General features: G+C 41.3%; 1 protein-coding gene across 1 annotated transcript in view; it reads left to right on the top strand.

Annotated features, from left to right (window-relative positions):
• Positions 1 to 19,781, top strand: part of ETFA (electron transfer flavoprotein subunit alpha) — an 85,787-nt gene that overhangs the window by 41,382 nt on the left and 24,624 nt on the right. Inside the window, exons 7-9 of the mRNA XM_027840686.1 lie at positions 313 to 414; positions 1,558 to 1,626; positions 4,547 to 4,629. Coding sequence (XP_027696487.1) covers positions 313 to 414; positions 1,558 to 1,626; positions 4,547 to 4,629 — 254 coding nt within the window. The remainder of the gene's footprint in view (positions 1 to 312; positions 415 to 1,557; positions 1,627 to 4,546; positions 4,630 to 19,781) is intronic.

The raw sequence follows: 19,781 nt of genomic DNA, 5'->3' as shown, positions 1-19,781 counted from the left end.
TAGTGTGTGTGTACGTTTCTCTTATTAAAGTCACATAGGCATATCCCTGGTAAGATTCCCATGAGTAGTATGGTTTAGCAGGACTGTTGCCAATACATTGCAAATAGACCCCACCACAAACTAAAGTTGTGAAACCATGATAGGACATCATTTACCCTTTTAAAATGTTTCAGTAGAATTGGTATTGTTTTTCCTATTATTGAGGATCCCACTAATGATGTCAGGGTGTTGTGTGCTAAGATTGTTAGAGATTTTTATGCACGTACAGAGATCCATAAATAGGCAAGTTGTTGTTTGTATTGATGTGAGCAGCACCCAGTACCTCGCCAGTGAAGCTGTCGGAATGGCTTGAGCAGAAATTATCAAAAAGTGATCGGCCCGAACTAACTGGTGCAAAGGTGGTGGTGTCTGGTGGTAAGTAGAAGATTGTTATTTGTAATCAATATTAGGAGCTGAATTTATTCAATATTTATTTTTAAGAAGTACTGAGACAAATGGGTGATAGATGGTAGCCCTGTTTTACTGAAGAAGAAATTGAGGCCTAGATGAGTGCAATAAATTATTAATTTAATACATACGTTGTGCCATTTGTTGTAAATCTTCGTGAATGGCAGTAGGGGGAGTGTGGTACAACTTCCATTTCTGCAGCTTTATCTACTACTTGATGTATTTATCTTACTGACAGATTTCTGTTGTTTAGCTGCAGAAGAAAGTTGGGTTTTATTTCAGAGACAGTAGTGGTAGGAAGAGACCTCATGTGGTGGTTTTGTCTAACTCTCTGCTACTGGGCTTAGCCATCCCATCTAAGAGAGGCGACGCCTATCTTCTTTTGAAATTATCTCCAATCTGGATTCATTACGCCCTTCAAGGGTTTTTTCCTTTTTGGATCTTTCTTTATGGAAACTCTTCCTTGCTGCATGTTAAGTCCATTTCCTTCTTCATCTTTTTTTTTTTTTTTAAACTTCTCAGTGGAGATTGAAGTAACTGGCTAGGGATGGATAGCTTTTGTGTATGGAAAGACATTTGTCAGACACTTTGTAACATTGTCTTCCATCAGAAAAAATGTCCTGTCTCTTAATCTTTCTTCATATTCTTCACATCTTGAGTCATTTGTGCTGCCTGTCTAGTTCTTTCTCATCCTTTTATACATGTTATATACCCAAACTGCCCACATTATTCTCATGAGGACCTGGATACTTCTTGCCTTTGGCAGGCAGGTCACACTTGCTATTGTGATAGCCTAGTATCATGTTTTAAAAAAGCTGTAGATCCCTGTGACTATGGGTAGCCGTGTTCTGCTAGATTGGCACCCGTTCAACCCAGAATGGGTTGTGTCCATCAGGAAAAAAACAAAACTAAACCATCCTGAGGAGGTTAGTGTTCAGTAGCAAATGATTAGGAACATTGGGAAAGGTGGGATTCAGGATTCGAAGTGTTGTGTGCAGTTCTTTACCAAATTGTAAGCTTGATAGTAACAATAGCACAGTTTTCTTCATTGAGAAGCATTTAAGACAGGCTTGTATACCGGGCTTATATTCTGCTTTGTTCTTTTACAAGGACGTGGTTTGAAGAGTGGGGAGAACTTTAAGCTGTTATATGACTTGGCTGATCAGCTGCACGCTGCAGGTAAAATGCTTTTTTACTTCCTTTTGAGGGATGATGTCTTTTCTCTGCGTTTAGACTGACAAGGTCTGATGTAATCATAGTGCAAATCACTCTGGCACTGGTGTCACACAGCATAGAGTTAGCAAGGGAATCGCCCTTGAAATCTGCTCCAGCCTCCTCATTTTACGGGGGAGGAGATGGCGATCTTGTTGATTTATCCAAGATCAGTGAGTCTCCACGTCTCCTTTTTGAAGGTTCGGGTGTGAGGCCCAGTTCTATCCCTCTCTCTCGGTGTGAGTCTGGGCAGGTCGCTTCAGCTTTCTCTACCTGACTTTGCTCAAATGTCAAACAAGGGGGTTGGATTAGGTAGGTTCAGTCAGTGTTCCTATGTTTAAGCGAGACCCAGAGTTTGTCAAATGCTTTGTAACCATTAAGTGTCAGTTGCCCTTGTATTTATTGTTCTGGCTGTAGAGTTGTTTTGCTTTTCTGTGGTTTTCAGCTCTTCTCTCCAAAGTCATCATCCATTTGTTTCCCTCTTGAATAGTGCAGTGTTGAGTGGGGAGGAAAGAGCTTCCTCTTCTGTAGCCTTTATGTGATGATTTTATACTTGCAAAGTACTTTTCTTAGTTTCTTTAATTTTGATAAAACTTCATTGACCACTTCAAGTTCTAGAATCAATAGCGTACCTCTTGCTAGTGTCCTGATTTAAGTTTCTCATGCAAATAGATTTGTTTTTAAGAAGATGGGGAGAGAGCTGCTATTAAAGGTATATTGGAAATCTGGGGGGGGAACCCTATAAATTAAAAATTGGGCCTTTTTCACTGGTTCACTTTTTTTAAAAAAGTCAGGTAACATCTTTAAACAAAGGTTGTGGTTAACTTAAAAAGGTGTATTGTATTATTTGGGAACTTGGATCCCTGCCTGGGCTCTGCCCTAACCAGCATGGCCCATCTTTGTCTTCTCATCCTGTTTGATTCTTGTTCATGTTCTTCCCTAAAGTCGTCCTTCACAGAGCATCTCTCCAGGCTCCTGAAGACCTTCTTCTAGGTCTTCTAATAGTCTGTGGATAGCAGTGCAAAATGTGATCTGTCCAGCTGCCCTCCCTCACTTGTGCCACAGGACCAGCCTACCAGCTTTTCTGGTCATGCATGCTTTTGCTGTCTTTTGCTGTCTCTTTAATGACCTCTTCCTGCACTGTTGACCTAGTACCGTGATTACACTCACTGTGGGATTCTCCCCATAATTCATAGCCACAGAGCATCACAGGGAGGTTATTTATGTTTTGTGTTGAGTAAGTAGGCAGCATTGAAGGGATTATACAGATCCCCAGATCTCCTCTGTTTGAGACCCAACTGTGGGTTGGGTTTCTTTTTTGTTTGTTTGTTTGTTTGTTTTGCTTTTGGTTTTTGGTGAGGCAGTCAGGGTTAAGTGACTTGCCCAGGGTCACACAGCTAGTAAGTTTCAAGTGTCTGAGGTCAGATTTGAACTCAGGTCCTCCTGATTCCAAGGCTGGAGCTCTATCTGTTGTGCCACCCAGCTGCCCTGTGGGTTGTTTTTTCATCTGGCTTTGCTTTACACTTTTAACAGAAGTTCTTTTCCCATCTTAAATACCATCTATCCATATACATCAGAGCTGCAGGCCACAGGTGGCCTGTCAACTCCCACATGTACCCAAACCTGATTAAAATGTAATGGAGAAATAGTTAACAAAATAGTTTTCTAAGTCAGTTTGTAGCCCAAGGGCATCCACTTCTGTTTGAGTTTGATACCACTGCTCAATGGTACTTGACCAAGACAGATGTAGTATTGGGCTCATACAGTAGGCATCCAGCTGCATGTCATAATTTGGACAGTTGACAGTCTTCATCCACTTGGTTGTTCTTGTGTGGGTGGCTAGGCCTGCTTCTTTTAAGTGTCAGTAGATGTTATTGAAGAGACCCTGTGGTGTCCCTGGACTTGATAGAATCAGAATGATGTCATTTTTAAACAACTTATTAGTCCATGTTAATTTTGATTTTTAATTAAAAAAAATACAAATTTTGTCTCCAGTTTCTTAAGCAAGAGAACAGTGCAAATAGGTTTGTGAAGAGATCAGAATTCAAAGTTAATGTGCTATTTCTGGACTCTGTTCAATTTATTAAGCATTTACTGAGGGCTTACTTAGCACAGCCCTGTGCTCAGAATTGTAGGGGGACACAGACAAATACGGCACAGTCCTTGCCTTGGAAGAGCCTGTTGTCCATTGGTGAGAGTGAGGCATGGATCCAAATAGTGACAGAGAAGAGAGCACGAGAAACACCTTTGGGGCCCGGCTGGAGAAGGCGGCCTTCTCGGATGCACTTACCGTGTGATATCTGTTCCAGGAGGGCAGGGTTGGTGTCTCAATGCTTTATCTCCTTTAGCACCTAGCACTGTGGTCTGCCCATGCTGGGAAATGGACTGATGTCTGTGGAGTAAGGTTTTTACAGGAGAGGAAAGAGGGCATTTCAGATGTAGAGAGTTGTATTAATAGATGAGGACTGGGGGTTGGGGTGGAGTCCAGAGCCTTTTCAGGAAATGTTTCATTTGGCTGGATGTAGGGGACACAAAAGGGGCAAGAAGTGCCTGGAGTGAGAACACCCAGGAGCCATGTCTCAGAAGGTCAGAGTGTGCCTATTACAGATTCTTTTTTGGTAAAGCAAGTACAGCATTTAAGCCTGATTTCTGTCTCCCGTAGAAAGTCTAAAACCCTTGCGTGTAAAGTGTAGAGGTTTCCTGATGATCTGGTCCTTAAAGGCCTTAATGCTTAGGATCCAGGTGTCTCCATCAGTGGCGTGAAATTTTCTTCAAAGTTAGGTATTTAAAAGGAAGTTTCCCAATGTGGGCCGGTCCCTTCAGTCTTCATTGATGATGGACTGGGCCGCAGAATTTGGAAAAAACAGCCTCTTTTTTCCTTCCATAGTTGGTGCTTCCCGTGCTGCTGTTGATGCCGGCTTTGTACCCAATGACCTGCAAGTTGGACAGACGGGGAAAATAGTAGCACCGGTGAGTATTGCAATAAAACATATTGTGCAGCTTTGCAAAGAATGGAATCGTATGCATTGGCTAAAGAAGGTCACGTCTCTTGACTGGCCTCTTCTGTGTTCAGAGGCAGGGGGACCTTGGCCCCTGGTGTAGCCTACGCAGGTGGAAGGCCAGCAGCATCTTGGCCTAGTCAGTTGGGGAGGGCGGGCTCTCCTGCTGCTGCTCTGTGCTGGACCCAGGGCCTGAGCATGGCAGAGGAGGTCAGACCCAGTGTGCCTGCTCATTAACCTGACTCTTCATCTGTAGAGTGGCCGGATGGGAGGCTGAAGTCCTTCATAGGGCTGTTGGAAGGAAAATGCTTGATCAGCTCCAGAGCTGCTGCTGGGGATTTCGTGCTCCTCTTGGCACAGTGGAGTTTCCTGTCCTGTTGTTTGAAATTCTCTTTTTTCTTTCAGCGCTGTACATTTAAGTGAGAGAGTGGGAGCAGATTGGGAGGGGGCAAGCACTGCCCTGCTTCTAGATGAAGGAGACTTGGATTCAGGTTTCAGAACTGGGCACGTGACTTAGCTGAGCCTAACGTTCCCCGGGGGGCAGGTAAATGTGGCCTCAGATACTTAGTAGCTGGGTGACCCTGGGCAAGTCACTTCACCCTTTTTGCCTCAAGGAAATGGCAAACCCTCCGGTGTCCCTGCCAAGAAAGTACCAAATGGGGTCACGAAGAGTCAGACACAACTGGAAAAAACAAGTGAACAACAACAATAACAGAGGTTCCCCATCTGTAGAATGAGAGGGTTAAACTGGAAGATTTTGAGGGGGCTCTTCTGAGTCTAATGTGACATGCATGTCATTGTGATGCTCATTGAGAAAGTGGATCTAGTACGTGGAGATAGCATTAATCAGAGATTGGCCAACAGATGGCAATGTGGTTTTTGGCCCCAACAGCTCCTACAGACTGCCCTGCTGAGCTGGGGGGAGTAGAATGGTGAATAAATGATTATAGATTTGTTTAGTGCTTACTTTGTGTCAGGTCTTTTGCTAAGTGCTGGGGATACAAATACAAGTAAACAATACAGTCTTGCCCTCAGGGATTTTGCATCATATGATGGGAAGACAAGATGTGAAATAGAGTTAGAGGGAGAAGGTCGGCACTTGTGCTGGGACATCATTTGGAAATAACTAGAAAGTGATGAGGAAAGCCTGTTTGTGGTCGGGCTCACCTGTCAGAGCATCCAGGGTAAAGGGGCAATGAGGATGACAGCTGGAAGGGAGGAGAAGAGAGTCTTTGTAAAGAGGTCTGTGTCAGGGAAAGCACATGTTCCTGAGGTGTGCCCTTTATCTGTTTGCATTGTATGTGTCCCGTCCAGAGATGGGCATTAAGAAAGGGATTCAGGCAAGGAGGTCACCTTTACAAATGTTAACTGCCTGCTCTGTGCCAAACACTGGTAGTTCCAGGGGTATGAAGGACTAAACCAAATAGTGCCTCCCTTTATGGAGGTTATATTCTGCTGGAGATCTGTGTAAGGGGAGAGAGCACAACACCTGGGAGGATCTGGGGAAGCTTTGTAGAGGGGGAGCCCCCTGGGCTCAGCTTTACAGGAGCCAAGATTTCAGAGTCAGAGATGAGGAGGGTGTGGCATGGGCAATGGTGATCAGCATGGCTGGAATGTAGAGTGGACTATGCTGGAAAGGCAAGTTGGAGGCAGACTGTGGAGCTTTTTTTCCTCCAGGCAGTGGGGAGAACAAGAGTTAGGGTAGTGACATGAATAGACTTCTGCCTAGAATGGGTTGGTGGGAGAAGAGATTAGACATCAATTACTGCACAATTTTGTATTAGTCAGTAAACATTTATTAAGTGCCCACTATGTGCCAGGCACTGTTCTAAGCTCTGGGGGCCACAGAAAGAGACAAAAGACAGTCACCTACCCTTAGGAGCTCACAATCTAATTGTGAGGGGGAGAGGGAGGTAACAAGCCAACAAATGTATACAGACTAATGACAGGATAAATAGGAAATCATTAACAGAGGGAAGGCACTAAAATTAAAAAGGTTTGGGAAAGGCTTCCTGTACAAGATGGGATTTTAGATGGGACATAAAGGAAGCCAGGGAGGTCAGTATTGGAGTAGAGGACATGGGGAACATCCAGAGAGAATGACCAGAGTCAAGACATGGAGTGTCTTATTTGTGGAACAGCCAGATCAGGATCACTGGATTTGAAGAGTGTGGTGGGAGGCTTGAGAGGTCAGAAGCCTGCAGAGGTAGGAGAGGGCAGGTTGTGAAGTGCTTCTAACACAAAATAAAGGATTTTGCATTTGATCCTGGAGGCAATGGGGAGTGGTGGGGTGGGGGAGGGAGGGGGTGACTTGGAAATCAAATGGAAAGTGCCCCAAAACAAATTGTGTTGGAAACTGGCTAATTATGAAAATAGCCTGAGGTGACCTTGTTTCTTTTGTAGAAATTGGATTCAAAGGACCATTAAGAGAACTGAGATTAAATGGAATGTACACAGAAGTCCTGTGTTAGAAGTTGAAAACTGTTCGTTTTTAGTTGCAATTGAATTATTTACTTTGAACAGAGAAAAGTGGGAGGAATTGTGGGTGACATTTTCTCCTTATGTCTTATTAAAAGCAGATGTCCTAAATTCAGCTTTGTTTCGGTACTCTCACGAATGCAGATGTGGTTTTTCCCCGTATTTCATAACTTTGAAAGATGTGTGATCTTGTCTTTGTGGGCGCATTTCACCAGCTCTCTTGTGTTTCCTGAGTTATGGCCAAAATATCCATCTGGTGGTCACTGTTTTGTTGATGAACCTCTCTGGACTTAGCAAAGTTGGCCCCAGGATAATAGGCTTGGAGCTGTAGGGGATTGTAGAGACCCCTTCACTTGGTAGAAGAGGAGATGAAGGCCCAAAAAAGTGGGTCACATAGGGACATCTGTGCTTGGGTTGGGCAGATCTCCAGACCTGTACTTGCTTGGTGACACCAAAGTTAGTGCTCCTTTTGACCTCACCCTCAGTGGTCCCCTTTGAGGTTCTAGGAGAGGACTTTGGAGAGGTTCTAAGTCATAATTTTTCAAACTTATGAAATATTTTAAGTGCTCAAAGATTTTAATGTTTTAATAAAAGACTAACTTTTCAATACAACCAACTTAAATTTGCTTAGAGTAACGATTTACATTTAGGTTAATCAGTTTCAGTGCATAAAAGATTACAACAGTTTTTCAGTCCCTCTTAGTCCAGGGTTCTTAATGTAGTGTCGGTCAAATTGTTTTTTAAAATTGTATTTGAATATCATTGGTTTCTTTTATAATCTTGTATATTTAATGCCTCTTAAAAACTCTTCTGAGAAAGGTTTCCCTAGACTTCCAGAGGGGTCTGTGACACAAAAAAAGTTAAGAATTACTGCTCTGAGTCTTGATTAGGATTATCTTCACTGTTGTTCATTTTGACTCGTATGGTTATAGTGAATATGTGTTCCAGTCTTTTGATTCTGCTTTTTTCACTTGTGTGATTTCATGTCGATCTTTCCTGATATTTTGTTATGCTTTATACCTGTCGTATTTCATTGTATGGTCATATTGCACCTTATTTTGTTGGACAAAAATTATTACTGTGCATGTAGGTTGCTTCTAGTGTTTTGCAGTTTTATATATATATATCATGTAATCTTCCTGTGAAGATCTTTGTACAGATAATTTTTTTAATTTTTCCAAATGCTTTCTTTGTATATTTCCAACAATGGAATTATTGCCCAAGGGCATTATGGATTTTTTTTTTTCAGTATATTGCAGATTACTCTTCAAAAAGACTCTTTATGTTTGTGGTTCTAACACCAATGAATGAGTGTGTCTGTTTCTCTACAAACCCACTAACTTTGAGTTCTGTCCTTTTAATTTTTTCCCAATTTGATGAGTCTGAGGTAATATCTCAGAATTGTTTCAACTTGTATCTCTGATTTTAAGTGAGGTGGAATTGCTCAAATACTTAAAATGTTAAAAACTTTGAAAACTTACATTTTAATATTAATCCTGGGAACTCAATCTGGAAATCTTAAGAGTTCATCTAGTCTAATCTCCCACAGCATCTCTGTCAGATGGTCATTCAACATCTGCCTGAAGGTATCCAGTGACAGGGAGCTTACTGCTTTTTGAGAGAGTCCAGTATGTTTAAGGACAGTTCTATTTTTAAGAAGGTCTTCCTTGCATTTAGCTAAAATCAGCATCCCTCTAGCTTCTGAATATTGCTGTGGGTCTAGTCCCCTACCAAGGGACAACCCTTTAGATATCTGAAGTTATCTCCTTACACACTTCTACTCCCAACATCTTTTCTTCTCTTGGAAACTAATCCCTCTTCCATTTTCCAGCTCTTCAAATATTTGTAGAGTTATTTATAGTTTATCCTCCTCATCCACACATACATCTTTTTTCTTTAGTTTTCTCTAGGAAACTGAGGCCCAGAGAACTCAACTGACTTACTTAGAATCACACAGCCAATTAGAAGAACTTGGATTTTAAACCAAGGCACCCACCCAACTCTGAATTCAGGGCTCCTTTCACTCTCCCAGAGCTGACTTCCACTGCCCTCTTTAAAACATAATGTCCAGAACAGAACATATTGGTTCCAGTGGTGCCTCCTGCATAAAGAGTTCCAGTGGAGCTACTGACCTTCATTGATGTGAACACTTGGCTTTTGTTTCTTCATCTATACAACAGGGGGGCTGGACTGATCCTCTCCAGCTCTGAATTTATGATCTGAATACCATAAATAAGGTCCTGTGGTTAATCCCACCTTATATTAAGATTTCCAGTTCATTTTATTACCCATACGCTGTTTACACTGGTAAGCTGGCTGATGAGATCATGAGACTTGTTTCTAAACTGCTTTGCAGTTGTTAGGGCACATCCTTCATTACTGACCTATTATGTTATCTGAACCTTTTTTTCCTTTCTCTATCCATTTTTAGCTTAAAGCCCCCTTGATTAGGCCATTCCATTTTGTGTCAAACATATTCCTTCCAGTTTTCTAAGTTACACTCTGCTCCTTCCATCCAGGAGCCCATTTTTATAGTGCTGTTGTTTTTTTTGTTTTTAAATTTTTTTTGTTTTATTGACATGTTTTATTTTTACATTTTTACATTAGAAAAACTTAGAGATTATTTCTACCCCTGGAGATAGCTCTTATAACAAAGTAAAACAGTTAAGTGAAACTAATGATGCAGCATTCTCATCTGAAACTATATACAAGATTCTTGTTTATTAAAAAAAAAAAATGAACAGAAATCTATTTTCTTTCCCTCCTATTTCCTGTGCCACTGGAAAAAAAGAAAAACAAATTCCTTGTAACAGATATGTATGGTCAAGCAAAATGAATTCCTTCTTTGGCTAAATAAAAAAAAAAGTATGTGTCTAAATCCATCACCTCTCAATCAGGAAATGTATTGTAGCGTGTTTCATCCTCTGGAATCATGGATGGTCATTTCATTGGTTATATTTCTTTTTTTTTTTATTTTTAGTTTTCAACATTTACTTCCACAAGATTTTGAGTTCCAAATTTTCACTCCATCTCGCCCCTCCCCCCACCCCAAGATGGCATGCATTCTGAATACCCCTTCCCCTAGTCTGCTTTCCCTGCTATCTCTCCCGCCCCTTCCCCTTCTATTTTCCTGTAGGGCAGGATAGATTTCTGTACCCCATTTCCTGTATTTCTTATTTCCCAGTTGCATGTGAAAACATTTTTTTAAAACATGTGTTTTTTTAAACTTTGGGTTCCAAATTTTCTCCCTTCCTCCCTCCCCACCCACTCTCATTGAAAAGGCAAGCAACTCATTTAGGCTATACTTGTGCAGTTATGCAAAAGCTTCCGTAGTAGACATGCTGTGAAAAACTAACTCTGTTTCCCTTAATCCTATCCTGCCCCCCCATTTATTCTATTCTTTCTTTTGACCCTGTCCCTCCTCAGAAGTATTTGCTTCTGATTACCCCCTTTCCCAGTCTGCCCTCCTCTCTATCATCCCCCTACTCTCTTGTCCCCTTCCCCTCCTATTTTCCTGTAGGGTAAGACAGATTTCCGTACCCAATTGAATGTGTATGTTATTCCCTCCTTAAGTCAAATCCTATCAGAGTAAGATTCACTTATTTCCTCTCACCTTCCCCCGGTTCCCCTCCACTGTAAGAGCCTTTTCTTTTCTGTTTTTCTGTGAGATAATTTACCCCATTCTACCTTTCCCTTTCTCCTCCTAGTATAATCCTCTCTCACCCCTTAATTTTATTCTCCAGATATGACGCCTTCATCTTCAACTCACCCTGTGCCCTCTATCTATCTATTTATCTATCCATCCATCTCTCTCTCTCTCTCTATATGTGTGTGTGTGTGTGTGTGTGTGTGTACATATATATATATATATATATATGTACACACACACACATACAATTTTTTCCCTCCAACTACCCTAATACTGACAAAGGTCTCATGAGTTACAAATATCATCTTTCCATGCAGGAATGTAAACAGTTCAACCTTAGTAAGTCTCTTATGATTTCTCTTTCCTGTTTACCTCTTCATTTTCCACTTGAGTCTTGTATTGGAAAGTCAGATTTTCTATTCAGCTCTGGTCTTTTCATCAAGAATGCTTGAAAGTCCTCTGTTTCACTGAATGACCATTTTTTCCACTGAAGAATTATACTCAGTTTTGCTGGGTAGGCGATTCTTGGTTGTAATCCCATCTCATTTGCCCTCCGGATTATCATATTCCAAGCCCTGTGGTCCCTTACTGTAGAAGCTGCTAAATCCTGTGTTATCCTGCTTGTGTTTCCACATTACTTGAATTGTTTCTTTCTGGTTGCTTGCAATGTTTTCTCCTTGACCTGGGAACTCTGGAATTTGGCTACAGTATTCCTTAGAGTTTTCCTTTGGGGATATCTTTCAAGAGGTCATCAGTAGATTCTTTCTATTTCTATTTTGCTCTGTGGTTCTAAAATATCAGGGCAGTTTTCCTTGATAATTTTTTTTTTTCTTTTTTTAGTGAGGCAATCGGGGTTAAATGACTTGCTCAAGGTTACACAGCTAGTACATGTCAAGTGTTTGGTCTGAGACTGGATTTGAACTTAGGTCCGCCTGACTTCAGGGCTGGTGCTCTATCCACTGTGCTACCTAGCTGCCCCTCCTTGATAATTTCTTTAAAGATGATGTCTAGGCTCTTGTTTTGATCATGGCTTTCAAATAGTCCAGTAATTTTTAAATTATCTCTCCTGGATCTATTTTCCAGGTCAGTTGTTTTTCCAGTGAGATATTTCACATTGTCTTCTATTTTTTCTTTCTTTTGGTTTTGTTTTACAGTGTCTTGATTCTCATAAAGTCACTAGCTTCCAATTGCACCATTCTAATTTTTAAGGAAGTATTTTCTTCAGTGAGCTTTTGGACTTCCTTTTCTGTTTGGCCAATTCTGCTCTTGATGGCATTCTTCTCTTTTTTGGACCTCTTTTGCTATTTGGGTTAGGCTATTTTTTAAGGTGTTATTTTCTTCAGTATTTTTTTGGGTCTCCTTTACCAAGCTGTTGACTAGTTTTTCATGATTTTCTTGCATCACTCTCATTTCTCTTCCCAATTTTTCCTCTACTTCTCTTACTTGCTTCTCAAAATTCTTTTTGAGCTCTTCCATGGCCTGGAACTGATTCATATTTTTCTTGGAGGCTTTGGATGTAGGAGCTTTGACTTTATTGTCTTCTTCTGGTTGTATGTTTTGGTCTTCTTTGTCACCAAAAAAAGATTCTATGGTCTGACTTTTTCTGTGCAGTTTGCTCACAATCCCAGCCAATTACTTGAGTTTTAAACTCTTTGTTAAGGTAGGGGTCTGCTTCCCGTGTGGAGAATGTACTCTCCTAAGCTTCAGGGGTTTTGTGCAGCTGTTTTCAGAGATACTTCTAGGGACCTGTAAGTTTTCAGTTCTTCCAAGGTGGTATGATCAAGGGCGAGGTGTTTACTCCTTTCCTGGCCTGTGCCAAGCACTCTTTTTGGCCTTGGAACTGTGAGGAGGATTCCCTCTCTACTGCCACCACAAGCTCCACCACGCCAACACTCCTCCTTGCCCCAGGACCGCCACCCAGAACTGTGACCCAGATCCAAGCACAGGCAAAAGAAGAGAATCCTGCCTCAGCCCCAGCAAAGACACCCCTGTAATCCCTCTGTGATCAGCAACTCGATTCCTCCTTAGTCTATGGGCTGAGCTCAGGAAGCAGTCACTGCTCTGGGGCTGCAGACAGGCCTGGGACTGGGACTGAGCTTCTGTCTCCCCGAGGTCACAGACTTTTCCCACTGACCTTCGAAGTTGTCTTTGGCGTTTGTGGGTTGAGAAGTCTGGAAACCGCCGCAGCTGCCCGAGATTCAGTCCTCTGAGGCCTGCTCCAGGTTTGCTGAGACCTGTTTTGCCTTCGTTCCCATGCTGAACTGCGTTTCTCTCCCAGCCCAGCACAATAGACCTTTCTAATCAACCATCCAGGTTGTCTTGGGCTGGAAATTTCTTTCATTGTGTCTTTTTGTGGGTTCTGCTGCTCTAGAATTCGTTCAGAGCCGTTTTTCACAGGTATTTGGAGGGGTTTGGGGGAGAGCTCAAGCAAGTCGCTGCCTTTACTCTGCCATCTTGGCTCTGCCCTCCCCCCCCAAATTTTTAATTTTATATAATTAAAATTATTCATATTACCTCTTGTGAACCTTTCTATCTCATTTAGTCATGCTGTATTGTAAGCCATGATGCGGAGACCATCTTAAAGGCCATTTACCTTGCTAGCTGATCACTTCCCATCTCCCCTTTTCTCTTTCTAAGTTGTGACCTTCAATTAGAAAAAACGTAAAAGAATACACCCTTTGCCCCCCACTGAATTAGGAATCATGGAGATCTAGGTTCAGGATTTTCTGTGTGACCTTAGGGAAGTCCTATACCTCCCTGAGGCTTAGTTTCCCCATTTCTAAAATGAAGCCTAACATTCTGTGAATGTAGGCATAAACACAACAGCATTATTGAATTACTAGAGACATATTTCAGTATGGTAGTATAATTGGTTTTAAAAGTGGGTAAGATTATAAGTCTTAGATTCATAGTATTAATACTAAGTACATTAGAAAGTCACTGAGTCAAATACTTTGTGAAGTTCTAAGGTATTGGAAAATTGCTAGTGTTCCTCTTGTCCAGGAACCAGTCTAAGTTCAGAGAGGGGCATCAGCAGAGGGTGGGATATCAGGGGATAACTTTTGATGACAGCATCTCATTAAACCATATCCTGAGTATGGAATAGAGAGGCTATGATCAGCATGGGGATGTGGGGAGGAGAAGATGGATTGAAGGTGTCTTGGTAGAGTGAGTGGTGCTTGAGTTGAGCTTTAGGAAATAGCATGAGCAAATTATAGAGAAGGGAGAGCACCGGTCATGCCCAGAAAGCAATATAAGATGTGCCAAATTGTGGAAGGCCTTGAATGCCAGGCCAAGACATCTGAACTTTACTGGATAGGCAGTGGGGGGCCATTAAAGAGTTTTGAGCATGTCTTTTCTCCCTCTCTCTCTCTGTCTCTGTTTCTCTCTCTCTCTCTCTCTTCCCCTCCCTCCCTCCCCCTCCTCCTCTTCTCTCCTCTCCCCTCCCCTCCTTGTTTTTCTTTCTCTCTCAAAGCAGCTCAAAGTCCTCTTAGTGAAGGCATTCTTGGGTGCTTGAACTTGGACCTGACTTCCAAGACCATATTTCCCTTTAGCCTCAAAACACTATCCCTGACCATTTTCTCCCCAGCTCAAAGACCCTGTCTCTGGCAATAACTCATGAGTGGGCCCAGTGAGGTATCACACGATATCTCCCTGATACAAGAAAAAGCTGACCTCTGTAGAAATTTTCCTTGTACTGTCTTGTATCAACAAAATCATCATGTACCGATTTCCACAGTTATCATATACTATTCAGAGGTCGAGTTAGAGACATCAACTCCTGAAGCTATTTTGTTACTGATGTGACAGACTAAAAATACACCCTTAGGACCCCCCTCCCTGGTTTCCAGTAGTAAATAATGCCTGTGACCAAGGCTGTATGTTAGCAACTAATTAGCATACCTGGCACACAGTCTACTACTTTCCCTTTATAAGCTTTCCTGTTAGGTTGTGAGTTCCCTAAAGGAGCTCTGCCTGCCTTTATTAGTGTCATAATAAACTTTTTGCCACCTGACTGGAACTTGAGTCCATGAATTTTTTCCAGAAAATTCTGCCCTGTACCTCAGTATTTTGGGGTCCCTACACCCGTAAACTGCATCATTTGGAGACATTTGCATGAATCATAGATGGCAAAGTGGGCTTGTTCTACAACAACCCAACTCAGATTTCTACAGTGTTGTGAGGGTTACAGAGGGCTTTTCTCACAATAAACCTGTGCAATATATAGTATACATATTATCCCCATTTTCCACATGAGGAAAGTGATGCTCTGATAGGAGAGATGACTTGCCTAGGGTCCTCCAGATTTAAAGTGGTGAAGCTGGGTCTCACAGACCAGTACTTCTGTCTTGTTGCCTCTAAGAAGGTGGAAATGGGAGAAGAGAGGAAGAGGTGGATGGAAACAATGTTCTTCTATAGCCAGAGTCCACAGGACATGGTGGTGAGGGAGACAGACCATTTTAGGTCACAAGAAGGGATGCAGTAAAGAGAACACTTGAGTTTCAGACACCAAAGTTTTGAACATGGGATCTAGTGACAGCAATAGTGGTCAGAAGGAGGGGCAAGTTTAGGGGACAGATAAAAGGATAAAGTGAGTTTGGGACATCTGGATCTTTGTTGGCTTGGTGTTCATAGGTTCTCCATTTCGTTTGGCATTTATCTCTTTACGTAATAAAGAGCTTAAATAAAACTGAGCATAACCTAGTTGTTTGACACCTTAGTGTGTGTGTGGGTGCTTCCCAATGTCTTCTAACCTGTAATGTATTCTTTTGTTCCCCTCTATCCAGATGTTTCCAATCATATGACTAATCCAATTTGAATTAATTTTTTCAAGTAAGAATGGATGAAATACCACTAAAAGTGCCAAATAAAATTACTAAAATACCTCTACTTCATTTAAAAATTTTATAATTGTCAGAAAGGGAACTATTCTGGTATATTCCCTTTAGTTCTATTTTTTTTTTATTAGTATTCCCTCTAGTTCTGTTTTTTTTTTAATTAATTCTCATTTTCAGTTATCCTCTTATTTCTTTTTACAGCTTCCCTACTACTTGGTAATCATTGTTGAAGTCTTTTAAATACTTAGACTGTTTTCTTATATTCTTTTAGTCTTTCCCCCTGCTCAATACACAGATCTTGTTAACTCTTGATTCATCAAAATTAGATGCTAATTACTGCTGTTATCTTCAGATGGTGCTTATCTGCATTTCCTTATTTTTCCCTTTCTCCTTTAGTGCTAGTTGTCTTGCCTCCCTTTTCTAATTTTCCAAACATTCATGCCTATATCAAGACTATTGGGCTTTCTTTCCTAAGTTTGGGTGCTGATTGCAACCTCTTTCTGCCTTCATACATGGTTTAATGAGTTGCAGTGGCCCCAGCTGTTTATGACTTGGCCCTCTATCCTCTGTTGATGAACCTCTCTGAACTTAGCCTGGCCCTTGGGTGACATTACCTATTGGATTGTGTGCTCCCCTGGTATCACCTTGGGGACTCCTGAATTGTGCTCATTCCATGATGAGGCATAGAGGAAGACTTCATTGGAGGTCCTTGTAATCAAACCCTGGTGAAATGGATTCTCACACCTACTGCCCATTGATGTGAGGGATTGTGTTACCTTGCCCGACATTGTGGGTGTTTTAGTAACAGAGCAGCAGGTGCATCTGTAACTGTGAGAAGAGGCAGCCACATGGCAGTTGGTTGACCAGATGGAGGAGCAGCACTGGGGAAATCAACCGAATGAGGGAAATTTGTTTTCTGAATATCTCTTTTGAAAATTCACTGGGGTTGAAAAGTGTCCACAGGAGCAAACTTTGTGAAGCTGTTTGTGTACAGCTGGGACTGAATTTACAGACCACCTTTCTCTGACTTGCTAAAAAGCTGAAGATTGACAACCGTTTTCATACTGCATTATCCAGTTTGGCTTTTAACTCCAGGAGAACTGTGTTCACAAATTGATGCTCTGTTCCTCTGGGGTTGGTGCAGAAGCATTAAATTGTACTAAAATATTCATATGTGAGTGCATTTAGCTGAAAGCAATTGATGTTCCCATTCCCAAGGGAGCAAAGAGAGATGCTGTATGGACCTGCACTCTGGCAAACACCCTAAGCATGCTTCTTAAGGGTAATTACATGGCCTGGATGATCAAAGCTCACACAGGGAAACTTACAGCTCAAAAGGATCAGAAGGAGGTAAAAAATCTAGAGTGTATATGCTGCTGCCTAGGCACATGTGTACAGTTCAGCTGTTGACTGAGTACATTAGAATTCTAAAGTAGTTTTCCCAGAGTGGGCCTATTGCCAGCCAGTGTTTCTTGGGATAATTTTCACTAAAAGTTAATTTCAGAGGACCTGTTCAATGGGAATGAGGTTCTTCCACTGACATTTTACAAGTTAGAATTTTTACAAGTTAGAATTTTTAGCCACCGAGGAAGAAGTCTTATTGAACTCTTTCTACATAAATATTCTAGCTGTTTAAAAGCATGCCACTAATGTGATGATAAATTGATATGTCATGCAGATCATCAATGCAATTTAAAAATTGGCATGGAAAATCATTAGTAGACAACGTATTAGGATAATAATAATTGAGGTAATAGATAACCCTTTGTTACTTGTGAAGGACACAGAATGTCCCAAACTCTCCCCATTCATGTCTTGACTTTTTGCTAGGGGCTTCTTTTTTGCAGCTGTAATTTATTGTCTCATGCGTGGCTTCAGGTGTATTAAATAGGCATATGTCACAGGCATATTATTATTAAGTAACATGAGACTCTTGGAAGATCCAGTGTCTGGTCAATGAATAATTGGTAGCTTAGCATGTGTAACTGGAAACATTCAGCCCAGGACAGAGGACAATACCGAGGTGGTAAGGAACAACTCAGGAACTTCATTTAACTGCCTGTTAGCACCGGTCTGAAAAAGGAATTTGAAGAATGGTTGTGGGGAGAGTCTGGCCCTTCTTCTGGTGACTGGACTGCTTTGAAGACTGTCAGAACTTGGCCTTAAGTAGAATAAAAGTCAAGTTAGTTGGAGAATGAGGGGGAGAGTTTCTTACAAGTGTTAGATTCTCTGATAGTATAAGTCTGTCCCTAAACTTAAGCAGTTTCAAAGGGTTTTTAAGGAGACTCTGAAGAGCTCTGGCTGAACCTTAGGGCTCAGGTGACTTTTTGGCTCCCAACTCTTCCTTTGGGCTGAGGTTTATTTATCTATTAATTTTAGATTAAATATGTAGAGGCTATTGGAGTTCTCTCTCAAGCGTGCACTCTGAAGAGTTTAGAGGAAAGGATAGGGGTGGGCACACTTATCTGGGAGGTAGGTAACCTGGGTTTTGGGCTTGGCTTTACTGCTGTTTGACTGAATGACTTCCCTCTGGTGGTAAGTGGCATCCTCTGTAAAATGAGGGTTTGGATAGATTTTGGAAGCCTCTTGTAGCTTTCCTAGGCATTCTGTTAAATCCCAAAGTGCTGTAGAAGTGGGAATTTTCTCTGTCACTGTTCATCCAAGGCCTCTTGCTTTGAAACTTTATCTAACCTTAAAATGTAAGTAAGGCCTTGGAAGAGTCTGAACTGTACTTGTTTTCCTGCAGGGCAGTTAATCTCTAAATCTAATCTTTAAATTAATCTCTCTAAATCAATTTTGTAAATATTAATTTTAATAGGATACTTGCTTTTTTTTTTTTTTTTTTGGGTAAGGCAGTTGGGGTTAAGTGACTTGCCTAAGGTCACACAACTAGTAAGTGTCAAGTGTCTGAGGCCAGATCTGAGCTCAGGTCCTCCTGATTCCAAGGCCGGAGCTTTATCCACTGAGTCACCTAAGTGCCCCAACACTTGCATTTCCATAGCCTTTTTTCCCTTAAAAGATGTTTAAAAGACATTTTTTCTAAATGGAAAAATTTATGAGCCAAACTGAAATAAATAGCTTAATGGATAAATGCAGAAAACAGTTTAAAGACTAGCTAAAGTTGTGTTATTTGAAAAATACTTTCTTTATAAATAGATTTCAGAATGTGAATAACACTACACAACTGAAATTTGCAGTTGAAATGCTGTCAGGTGTTTAGCTAAAAGCTGCCTTCTCTTCCTTCGGTTTAGTATATTGGTATTGTGAATGATATCTCCTGTTTTTATCGTTCTTTTATGTTTACAGAGTCCTTTTGACATCACAGCCCTGTGAGATAGGGGATGTTGTTGCTTTATAGAGGAGACTCCTGAGGCTCAGAGAGGTGATGTGGATTACCTGAAGTTGATGTCAGAACTGGGACTAGAAACCCAGCTTTGCTGACCCCCAGACTGAGGAGTGGAGTGGTCTTTCATCGTCTCCACACACCTGCACCCTCCAGGCACTTAGGAAACAATTTCCATGTCCAGCCCTGCATTGTAAGATAGTGGAGGGGAAAAGTAGTATCTTTAATCTTAATCCTTGTGCTTAAGCAGCTGAGCCATCCAGTGCAGAGGATAACAAGAAGTGTGCCTACGGTAGGTGACAATTTATCCTTAAATTAGTTGTAAGAAAACTTTCATTTTGTTGCTTGTATGCAAAAATTGGTAAGGATAAAGTAAGTGTTTCAAAAGTTCTTTGAAGTGTTTGAACAGATAACATCCAGGAGAACTGAGAACTCTGGCCAGGTTGAAAATGAGGTCTAGGTAGCTTGCTCTCAGAGATCCACCTGACTAGGTCTTTAAGTTTTAAAACAATAAAAAAATCTTCATCTAATTCTGTAATGATTGTATGGTTTAGGATGGCCATTCATCTGATATGAAAGCCATTTCTCTCTTTCCGGCTTTCCTCCAACAAAAACAAAAACTAAACAGAGCAAAAGCCACCTTCCCACCTTGTCCTGTGGGATCTTCAAGAGACTGTAGAAGTCTAGTTCAACTCGATTCTACAGGGTCAATATATGGGATATTAAGCATTTATTATGGGCAAGATATGGAGAAACTGAGGCATACTGAGAGGAAGTGATTTGCTCAAGGTCACACAGGCTTGTTTGCTGTCACC

The sequence above is a fragment of the Vombatus ursinus genome, unplaced genomic scaffold, assembly GCF_900497805.2.
Source record: "Vombatus ursinus unplaced genomic scaffold, bare-nosed wombat genome assembly UNPS02014847.1, whole genome shotgun sequence".
NCBI classification, from domain to species: Eukaryota; Metazoa; Chordata; class Mammalia; order Diprotodontia; family Vombatidae; genus Vombatus; species Vombatus ursinus.
This window is presented reverse-complemented; position numbering and strand designations above follow the sequence as displayed.